We start from the raw sequence: 11,518 nt of genomic DNA, 5'->3' as shown, positions 1-11,518 counted from the left end.
TCGCTCCCCGACGCTCCGCACAGTCAGCGGCACAAGCTGGCATAGGGTAAACATACGACGGTATGTTTACCCTAGCTTTTGTGGAGCCTAGAGTTTTTGTTAGAACCGTTGCCCAAGTATTGTTATTACCGATTATTCGATCATCATTATTTAGTTATTATCTATTCGTGGATATTATCATACGATTGTCGAACAGATATTATTATCACTACCATTTTATATTTAAGTATTATTACTTCTTTTTTCGATTATTATTTAATTTATTCGGTTATTGTTTAATTATTGCTATTACGCATAGGAAAGCAACGCGGGTGTGCCGTTACGACAATTTCTTTACCTCGTCTTTAATCAATTATTATTGCCGTTGCCCAGTTATTATTATTCATTGTTATTACCGATTATTCGGTCATTGTTATTCCGTTATTATCCACTCGCGGATATTATCACACGATCGTCAAGCAGATATTATTATCACCATTTAATATTCGAGTATTAATATTCGAATATTAATACTCGAGTATTAAATGGTAGTGATAATAATATCTGCTCGACAATCGTGTGATAATATCCGCGAGTGGATAATAACGAAATAATGATAATCGAATAATCGGTAATAACAATACCTAGACAACGGCTCTAACAAAAACTGTAGGCTCCACAAAGCCAGGTAAACGTACCGTCGTAACGACCCGCTGACTGAGCGGCGAGGAGAGACGCGCGGCCGGGTCATGTAAACACGCGTACGCGAGCACGTACTCGAGCGTCACGCCATATACTCTCAACCATCGAAACAAGCACATCGCGAGCTGCCGCATTATTTTCTATACTATTCCGTGCCGATTTTTAATACCGTGTTTCGACTTCGCGATAATTGAGGCGATAATTAAGATAAATTAAGACGTGTACTCCTTACGCAAGCAGGTATTGCATCACTTTACGGTGACAGATAATTACCGCGTTTCATTTATTTTTTCACTTGTTAGATAAAGAAACGTCGCGGTCGAGTTCCTCAATACCGATCAAATAATATCATCATCCATTTATTACTCGAGTATTATTACTTCTTTATTCGGTTGTCATTTAATTATTTTTATTGCGTATTGGGAAGCAATTCGAGCGTGCCGTTACGACGATTTCCTTACCTCGTCTTGCTGTTGTGTGTAATTAATTGATACTACCGGATATTATTATATAGACTTCGATTCGCGTCGCGCGTGTATCAAAGCGATATACTATAACTCGCTCAGATCATTGCTGAATACTCGTCAAGTATTGTTAGTTACTGAAAGAACCGACAACTAACAGTCACGATTTACGCTTACTGAGAAACGATGCGCCAGATCGAAAAAGTCCAGTTCTCTAGATACCGGAAATATAAAGGCATTTATGAATCCTAGTTACATCGGTAAATAAAGATAACATTTTCTACGTTTCAATCGTTTTAATCATTTCTATGTTATCAACGCTTAGTAAGTTTGTCGTCCACTTCAGCATCCCCTTAAGTCAGGATTCGAACCGAGGTATTTCGAGTCTCAGCTAAACTAATAAGCCGGGATTCGAACCGAGGTGTTTCGAGTCTCCGATATTATTCATATTACTATAAACTACCAATTCCAATAAAATGAATTGTGAGGCTCTTGATAGTGCCCTTGGTGTTACCTTGATATCTTTAGTGATTGCTAAGAAATGCGCGAGAAATGCAATCGAGAATAAAAAGGCTGCGACGTCAAAAAGTACGCACGTTTCCACGGCTTATTTAACAAGTAGTTAAATATGGAATACAAATAAAAATATATGTATTAAAAAATATATAATAGGCAAAAATTATAAAAGAACAAATATCATGAAAGTCGACTTTAAAAGAACACGTTGCGCCATCTGTTGATGTTGAGTAGAAAATTGTTAGTCAAAAAAATAACATCTCGGTATTTGTTGGGCAAAAAGGTAACATGGTTCCAGTCTTGAGTTTGAATGTCGATATTTAGTTGAAAGTTAGTTAATTTCAATATTTAATGTGTATATATACTAGTATATCTACTAAGTTACATATTTGAGAACTTTGCCATTAAAATATTAAATTTTTCTGCAAATTACATCGTACTGACTACTCAAAATTATAAATGCTTTTGTCACATTAGTATTATTTTGGCAATGTTCCAGTTCATGTTCGCACGTACTCTTACTGCGTAAAAGTATTTATAATGTCAAATTTGTCAAACTTTGCAAAAAGTCAATATTCTACCTACAAAAGTTTTTATCTACTACTGATACGCGATACTGATGCGCGACCCACATAGAATCAAGGTCACACTCGTCACAATGAAGTCAACAGCAATGTCATGATGATATGCGAATGTCCGCTTTATCACAGATAATGCCATAAATAAAAAAAATAATAAAATTGACATCATTATAAGATAAAATTGTTTGACTGGAAATTTCATGTCATAATGGGCGCATTCAGTAGAAAAAGCGCTCAGTGAGCAATCAACGATTATTGGTTCTTGCTATTAGATCCCTAAATCTAGACCAATTACATTGACAAATTACTCAACTGTTGTGCAACTGTTGAGTCTGCTAAATGCAGCCATTGATATTATAGTGATATCACACCTATGATAAAACGGATATTCGTACATCAGCATGACATTAGTGTGACTTCATTGTGACAAGTGTGACCTTGATGCTGTGGACATATCATCAAAAATAAATGAAATAAAAAGCAACGTGAAAAATCACACAATCGTCGCCGATACATAATGTTCACATAAATATCTTTCGTAAAATTTAGTGTCTATTCTTAAACAAACAGAAAAGTTTTCTGATTTACACAGTTTTCTGATCTTGAATATTTTGGCGTATAGTTTAGCAACTGATTTACACAGTTTTCTGATCTTTAATATTTTGGCATATAGTTTGAGATTGCATTTTTTTATTTGAAAATAAAATAATCTTCTGACTTCCTCTCTTGTATTCTCTAGATGTTTCGAACGCAGGAGAGAGCCTCAAGAGAGTGGTTGGGATGAAAGAACACAGTCGCATCAACGTAGCTGGAAAAAAGTCACATGATTTATTTGTAATTGATTTATTCGTAACAGATACTCTCACGATCACAATTGTTATGTATGTTATGCAATATTATTTTATTATAATGCGTGTACCTATGCATTACACTTTCTCGATTACACGTGTGCATTATCCTCCTTAGTTGTATCTCTTACGAGTGCGTGCGCGCGCGCTCGTAACGGGACGCACGTACGGAACGGTTGCGAAGCTCGTCCGCGCGATCGCAGGCTGGTCAGGATGAAGGATCCAAATGATAATGCGACATGAAGGTGTCGCCGAAGTGATAAGCGCGCGCGCGCTGACGGGATTTCGACGATTCCCTTCGGCGTCGATTCACGTACGCAATGGAGCAGGATAGGACCAGTTCTCGAGTCATGACGAGCTGTCGCACAGCCGAGCTCATATACTGATTTATATTATGCATTCGCGACTATGGATCGCGTGATCCTTGAAGCGGATCGCGAAAACGGTATCCTTACCTCCCCGATCAGCGGCTGATCTCGCGCCGTTGCAACCTTTCCGATTATAAAACGCAAGCTTCGTCCAATTTAATACGCACCGTTCGCGCGTTCCTCTTCTTCTTTTACGTTAATTTAATCTAATTTGATAGTAAAAATCAATTGCCATTGAGTCGCTGATCGTAAAATCAATTGGGAGATACCGCGGACCAATTTCGACAACACTTCAGATCTGTTCTTTTTAGCTGAACCGTCTCGACCGCACCGGTAAAACAAGCCAGAGCGAGACAAATATATTTTATTTCGCTCTAACTTATTGCATCAGTTCAGTTAACAAGAACAGACGTTTTGCTCATACAGTTCACTTCCGAAGCCAATAACTCCTACAGTGTTACAATCTAATCTTAATCGCAAAACACTGACCTTACAAATTCAGTTTATTTAGGAGAGATCTATCGTAGCCGAATACAAAACAAAGCTCCAATTCTTTCTGGATGCCTTTCACTCTTCGTTCACATAAGCGTACGAGGAAAGCAAACCTCGCTAATTAAGGGTCGCTACGAGGATAAAAACGCGAAGCCTCTCTATAACTCGCGCTTCATTAGTCTAAAAGGTCGTACTTGAAAAAGTCGCCGATGCTGGTCCATTTTGTCGGAAAACTTCTTCTTTTTTTCTCTTTTTCCTTCGTCTCTTTTAATTTATCTTACGCGATTAGCTACTGCGCGAGGGTGAGTTTTAACAACGGTACGAAATTACAGGACACTCGCGCGACTGTCCTGAATCGTCCTTAGTGTGGAGCGCCGTTCCAGCGAGTACTTCCAGCCGAGAGCAAGATCGATCGCCCCCTCGATCGGGCACACGAGCGTTCCGGTGTGAGTGATACACTTATACGATACACAGGCACATTGCTTTGATATTCAGGTTCTCACGATTCGTCGAAATCAAAATAGGGCTGTAATATACATTGTCTACGGGAGCCGACTGATAATAACTCAGCGAAGCTTATTACAGCCCGACTAATCATCTAATCGCAATTATACGCGCAAACCTTCCTCCGCCTCTCCCACCGATAAAAATATCTCGAGTAACAAGAGATAATCTCTTTAAAGTATCCTCTATAGGGACGAAAAATTGGAGTTAGTCGATCACGAGCTTTTTCGCTTGATTTACTTGCTTGCTTCAAAGCACCGCCGCTTCCTTTATCCGGTGCCAAGGTGGCGCGAAAGGATTGTTAACTGTAGCTGCACGTTAAGACTCGTCTACGATACATGAAATAAGCTCAACGTATGAAGTAAGAACAACAGTGAGAAATGTAGCTAATTTATTTCACTTATATACGCGTTTAAACTTCTTTACACCGAAATATGCTATACAAAGATATTTTCAGCGCAAGGGAGCTGGAGTATAGGCGCAAGCGAAATAAGTTAATGTTGTTTCTTATTTCTACCCTTGTTTCTTGTGCCAAACTTACTCCACTGTAACGTAGACGGCCATTTACGCGGGTGAATTCTCGAGGCTCTTGGCGAAGGTGCGGCTTGCAACATCGACTAACCGCCGTCGATGTTGCAGTGAAAGCCTCCTCCTCGCCGATTCTTCTAAGGTGCGAATTAATTAATATCACGTTATCGCGTGGAGACACACCTATATACATACACACGTGTTGGTAGTGACAAACTCCTCGACTATCTTTCTTTCTTTCTCTTTTCTCCAGATATAAAGCTTAATCTACGATATGTCCTTTGCTTCCTGTTTCTTTCTCTTTATCTCTTTCTGACCCAAATCCTAAAGCCTGATCTACAATATGCAGTTTGCGTTCTGTTTTTTCTTCTGTCTTTTTCTGACTCAAACCTTAAACTAAAGAAAAGACAGAGAATAAGAAACAGGAAGCAAAGAGCACATTGTAAATCAGGCTTAAGACAGAAAAAGACAAAAAACAAGAAGCAGGAAGCAAAGAACACATTGTAGATTAGGCTTAGTTACATAGCTCGAATGTAGCCTGAAGTTTGACTTCAGCCGACAATAACGACTCAACTTCCGCGAGTGCAATGGAAGTGCGGATGGTATGTATGTCGCAAACAAATTCCGCTCTGTTTCGTACGGGAATCGATCAGATTTACTGTTTGCGTCCAGACGTGCGCGATAAAGAGGATCATTGGCTCACCAACTTGCAAACGTGTCTAAAGAAGAGAGCGATGGGTGGGGGCACGCGACAGCGAGCGAAGTTTATCAGGAAAATAGAGGAAAAAAGGAGATACTTTGCTTTCGAAGTGATATCTGGGCCGCCACACGCGCCCGGAAGGTGTCCTCTTCCGGGCGATCAACTATTGAAGCTATTGAGAGTCTGGTCTAGTAGGAACCGCGGGTGTGCGCGTGTGAACCAAGCACAGAAGTCATACGGAGATCGATTCTACGACGACGATTCGAACTGAGATCGAGTTGCGATCTCTCGTCGTCGTGGTGGCAGTAAAACGCGTTGCTCGTATTGTCATCGTTTCTTCTGTGACGCAGCCGATCGCGTCACCTCGACGTAGAGAGGAGCTCGTCGCCTCCGTGCGCGACTTCGCACAGCCGAACGATGAATTCGCCGGCGACGGTGAGAGGAGAAACGGTGCTTCCGAGGGTGAAAGCAGATGCTCATCTGTCGATCCGTCTGTCTGTCTGTCTGTCTGTTGGTTGATTGGTTAATTGGTCGGCTGGTCTTCGGGGATGAGTATCGAAGGTCCATTGTCTTGCGTGCATGTATGCGTTCAAGTCGAAGAGACGAAGGGGTGATTATTACGCGGTTATCTACTCCGCGACACGCCAAAAGCAGGCGCGTCCTCCCCTTGAGAGAAGCCTACCGAACAGTTTATCTTACGTATCAGCATATTTTGTGAACCGTCTGTCAGCGACGTTCCAAGTTTCTGCACCATTTGGAAATCGTCGCCTCTGGTGCCTCGGGAAGATTCGGTCTCGCGCTCTTCGCTGTCTCCGTTCTTCCTCAGGGTACAGGAAAGGAGATAACACCCCCGTCGGCAGAACGGCAGAAGGGCGCGAGTCTCGTCGCGCGACATCGCAAGAAGGAATTAAGTTTAATTAACGACTAAGTAGAAGTGAAAACGTCAAGCTAACGATCACAGCTATTGTACTGTACTATGAGTGTCTTACGTGTCGCGGAAAACGATAGGTAGTAGCGATGCTTAGTGGTTTACAAGTTAATGCTGCAAACTGAAGGAGCTTACCACAGAGCGACGCTCCGCAAGCCACCCATCGCGTGTGCCGTCGAGCATACTGACGGTGGTGGCGGCATGGACATACCAATCAAACGATAGAAAAGGGTATAATATATATATATATATATATACACACATATATATATATATATATATATATATATATATATATATATATATATATATAGAATATATGTGTGTGGGTGTGTGTGTGTGTGTGTGTACACGTATATTTATAAAATTCGTTCTACGCGGAGGTACGTCTCACGTCGATTCTCCGACTGCTTCAACTAACGCTCGAGAACTGCATACGAAGGAGAGATTGAAGAAGTACATACATTCCCCCTCACTGCGTAGCTTAAAGTTCCTTTCACACCGAAATGAAACACATCGAAACTTACATATATGCACCTACCTCCCAAACTCGTCACTACGAGGAGACAGCGGTGGATACGAAAGAAGAGAGAAACGAAAGCGCGTTCGTCCGCTGTGAAAAGGAACGAGAGGGCGACTCGCGACGAAGACTGTTAAGACTCGCGAGGCATCGTCGAGAGAATCGTCGGAAGTAATCGCGCGACACAATCTCTTCGTATAAATAGAGGATCTAACGGTGCTAGGTATGCCTTGCTGCAAAATTGCACAACACGATTACGAGACTCTGCTTTTTTTCCGTTTCACTTTACAAAATCTTAGCCCCGCCTTAGGACCTATGAGATTTTCGTACGCAGGTATTGCAACGGTATATGTATATACATTCATATATAGAGAGATGCGTGTGTTTATTAACTAATAATAATTAATTGATTAATTAATTAATTTAATGCGATTATATATGCATGTATATCACACATACAAATCGCGCGCGCGCGCACCAGACTTCAGTAAAACGTAAACATTTAACTAGGTTAAAGGTCAGTTTTATCCTAATCAACGTTACGATTTCACCGTGAAGCCTGGTGCTCTCCGCAATATATAGGTTTTTGTAAAACTTACAACTACGTTGTTTTGTCTCATACAGTGCAAAGATAATCGTCGGAATGCGGAGAGAAGAAAATGTATTTTACTTCAACGGACACGTCTTCGTCTTTCCGCATCGCGCGTGTCTATATAGTCTAGAAATTAAATTTATACATACACACATATTCTCTCTCTTCCTATCTCCTCTTTTTCTCTCACACAATGCAGCACACATACAATAATCAACTTATCGAATCATCGAAGGAGAGAATCGTCAGCGACGCTTCACGTCTCTTTTGTTCTCCTCGTTTATGAAAAAAAAAAAGGAAAATTGAATACAAATGTCGTTTACGCGCGCGCTTCACAGCTAACCACAGCATTCGGCAAATATGTTTCACACTCGTTTAAAAATTACTTATATCACAATAAAACGCCGGCGCATCCTTCCGTCTCATTTCCATATTACCCAACTTGCGCATACCTCTTGCCGTGGACCATCATCCTGAAAATCATCGACATCAAGGATGCGTCTAGAGGCTCTGGCAGGTTTTGGCCTAGATCCGAGGTTTCCGGATGTTCGCGGAGACGTAAGTTCGGGATTTGCATTCCAGGTCGCTGGTCCCCTTAACGAGCGCGGCCTTCCGACGCAAACCCTCGATCACAGCGCTTGTACTAGGCAAGAATCAAGGGATTCTCGACGCTTAGTCGGAACGTAAAATTACGGTAGCTGACTCTTCGCCAACGAGCCCGTGTCGTCGGCTACTGGCTTCACGCGCACCCGGTAGAACTTCGTGCCGAGCGGAACATGATACCGATTCTCCCTCTGAAAATCGACCAACAAAAGAGAATTACTTTGTTTGTACAGTAATCTTTGACTTTTATCATCGCGAGTGCGCACGCGATTCATCGTCGTGACATGGCCATCGTGGCTCGGTTAACAACAGCCTTACCTTTCTCGCGTGACAATACTCCTTATCGATCACCTCGGCGAGAACACACTTTCGAGACCCATTTGAGTTCATCCTCACGTCCAACGTGTCCACATAGTCCGAATGGAGGAAATACAGCGTCGGCGATTCCTGGTACACCGCGTAATTACCGTGCGCTGGATCCCAGAATACAACCACCACATCGCCAGGGTTGCAACTGGTGACAGTAACGACACCCAGCTGCGCGATCTTCGCCATGCCCTCCTCGATCTTCTTACGCATCTGCGACGAGTGGAAGCATGATTTGGAAGATGATCGTCTGCTCGGTTCCGGACTGGTAGCCGCATCTCGGCTCGAGCCCGAGCTTGATTCCGAGACCACCGCGACCGACGCGTTCATCTCCTTATCGCGACTCTCTGATGACAATGCATCGACGCCAAAGATCCTCTTGGTTCTTTCTTTCACCAACTCGATCTCCAGACGAACCTTGTCAGTCATCAGAGACTCCATTTTCGCTTCGGCCGCAATTTTACTCTGATGAATCGTCACCAATTCCGCAGACAATCTCTTGTTATCGTTCTCGAGGATCTCGAGTCGCCGAGAAAGCCGGGCCAGCTCGTCATCATCAGCCTCCAATCGCACTTTCTTTGACTCAGAGACCTCTACTTCATACTTCTCACTCTCCGCACCCTTGAGTACTTCCTCCAGATCGCCTTGATTGCTGTCCAATCGTTCATAGGTAAAATCTTCGTGTACCGCAGACTCTGCGTAGGCAACGGTGTCGCTCTCAAGGATCGCTCGCAGCTTTTTCTCCAGTTTGTTCTCCCGCCAAGTTTTATCCGTCTCGAGTATCTCTACCTACGTACAAAAGAAGTTAGAATGCACGACAGTCGACTTGAGGTATAAAAATCTATGCAGTCACACATTTTTAATATGCGACATATTACCTTGTCTTTCAACGTTTGCCGATGCACGTTCTCCGACTTGGTCAGTAGTCGTATCGTGTTCTTATACCGTTCAATCAGTGCGACTTCTCTCATCCTGCACATCTTCAGCTCTCTGTCCTTCTCCTCCACCATTTGGGTCGCCACTCTCAATTCGTTATCCAATTTTGTCATGCAATCGGCTCTCTCTTTTTCGATGGCAGTGCGAAGCGCCGCGGCATTCTCCAATTTCATATCTTCCTTCGTTTGTGCCAAGATCGCCTCATGATTCGCAAGCTCGATAACATCCGCCCGCTGAAAAAAATCAAGAAATTAGAGGAGACCGGGGTTATTCCCTACATCTTTAAATTCTCACTTGATTTCTAATACCGAGCGAAACATATCGGAGAGCAACGCTGCTTACCTCGATCTTCTCCAGACTACAATCACTGGGACTCCTTTCCATGGTAGAAGCGGCCATGAGTTTGAAGCGACTCCGGAGCGTCTCTAGCTCAGTTTTGTATTCTAGCTGGAACTTGTCGGTCGCCTCCTGCACCATTCTCTCCTGATCGCTGCGAGCAGTGGCCAGATCTTTCTCGAGTTCCTCGATACGCTTTTGACACTGCGTCAAGGAATTTGTCAAAGACGCGATCTCGAGAAATCTTTCATCGTTCGCCTTTTTCACAGCCTCCTCCTTGTCTATGCGCGCCTGCTCCAGCTCACTCTCGAGCTGCTGGTGCAGACGGGTCTGCAAGTTGCCCAACTCGATCTGTTCGTCCTCCAGCTTCTGACGCATCGTGGCGGCCAGTCGCTCGTGTTCCGCCAATTCAGTTTCCTTCTCCATAAGATTACGCTTGATCGTGTCGATTTCCTCCTCGCGGCTCTGCATTACTTTCTTGATCTCGGCCAGCTCGAGCTCGTGATCGACCATCAGTTCTTGCTCGCGTTCCTGCAGACGCCGGTTGCATTCCTGCGAGTACAAGGACAGCGCCACTCGAACTCGCTCCGTCATTTCGGCGAGATTGCTCTTGTCTTCGTCGGACTGTTCGCGCAGAATCGCGAGTTCGTGCCGAACAGAACTCAACGCCTCAGACATAACCGCTTTCATGGTCTTCAAAATGGATCGCAATCTTTCCACTTCCTCGCGCGTGTTACCAAGGTTCTCCTGAAACGCCCAAGCGCCAAAAACATTCCTATGAGCGATCTCGAAGTCACACTTTGTGGTACGAATTGTCCTCGATCTATTCACAGTCGAGGAGAATCCGTGCGGGGGGTATTAGAAAATCTCCAGGTTCTTTCATAATTTTATCAGAGACCCACGAACATCGGATTTCGCGTGACGCGCGAAATCACAACAACCATTTCTCCTTTATCTTATTTGATCTTTTGATTAAATTTAACATGGATGTCTTTGTGAAAGCGATCGTGTGGTTGAGTTCAATGGGTTCTGAAGGAATGTGTGGGTTCAATGGGTTCGAAGGACTGGGAAACGAGTGCGACGGCAGCTATCCTGTAAAAATTAAGATGCACACACACGCACCACACGCGTACGCGCGCGCTCATTCGATCGCTAATAATGCTAATAATGTATTTTTACAAGCAGCACACAAAAAATCATGGCAACACGATAGATTCAAACATTTGGAAACGCAAATCAAGCGATACATACCCATATCTCACGGGGACTAGTTGCTTGCATACAGCCAGCGCTAAATAGCTCGATTGCATATGCAATGATAATGATATAACGAAAATTATAAATACAATTATAAATAAAAATTATAAATAAAAATCATAAATGAAATAAGCAAATCAGCTACCAGTAAAATCAGCTACGAGCCTGATGGAGTACCGAGCGACACTTTCGAAGTCTACCTCAATGCGCGACAGCAGAAAGGATAAGGTGTAGAGATGGAGTGTAGAGGGGAGAGGAGAGAGAAAGAGAGAGAGAGAGAGAGAGAGAGAGAGAGAGA

General features: G+C 43.2%; 1 protein-coding gene across 3 annotated transcripts in view; it reads right to left on the bottom strand.

Moving 5' to 3' along the window:
* Positions 1 to 3,043: 3,043 nt before the first annotated feature.
* Positions 3,044 to 11,518, bottom strand: part of LOC116842180 (RB1-inducible coiled-coil protein 1) — a 62,399-nt gene continuing 53,924 nt past the window's right edge. For all 3 annotated transcript variants that reach the window (XM_032810982.1, XM_032810984.1, XM_032810983.1), the window contains exons 7-10: positions 9,970 to 10,710; positions 9,570 to 9,860; positions 8,644 to 9,480; positions 3,044 to 8,516 (exon numbers count right to left, since the gene is read on the bottom strand). In XM_032810982.1, the coding sequence (XP_032666873.1) occupies positions 8,412 to 8,516; positions 8,644 to 9,480; positions 9,570 to 9,860; positions 9,970 to 10,710 (1,974 nt within the window). In that variant the 3' untranslated portion in view covers positions 3,044 to 8,411. The remainder of the gene's footprint in view (positions 8,517 to 8,643; positions 9,481 to 9,569; positions 9,861 to 9,969; positions 10,711 to 11,518) is intronic.

The sequence above is a fragment of the Odontomachus brunneus genome, unplaced genomic scaffold (genome assembly GCF_010583005.1).
Source record: "Odontomachus brunneus isolate Ranch 3 - 2012 unplaced genomic scaffold, Obru_v1 Obru_scaffold_022, whole genome shotgun sequence".
Lineage (NCBI taxonomy): Eukaryota > Metazoa > Arthropoda > Insecta > Hymenoptera > Formicidae > Odontomachus > Odontomachus brunneus.
Note: the sequence above shows the minus strand (reverse complement) of the source record. Positions and strands in the feature narration are given on the sequence as shown.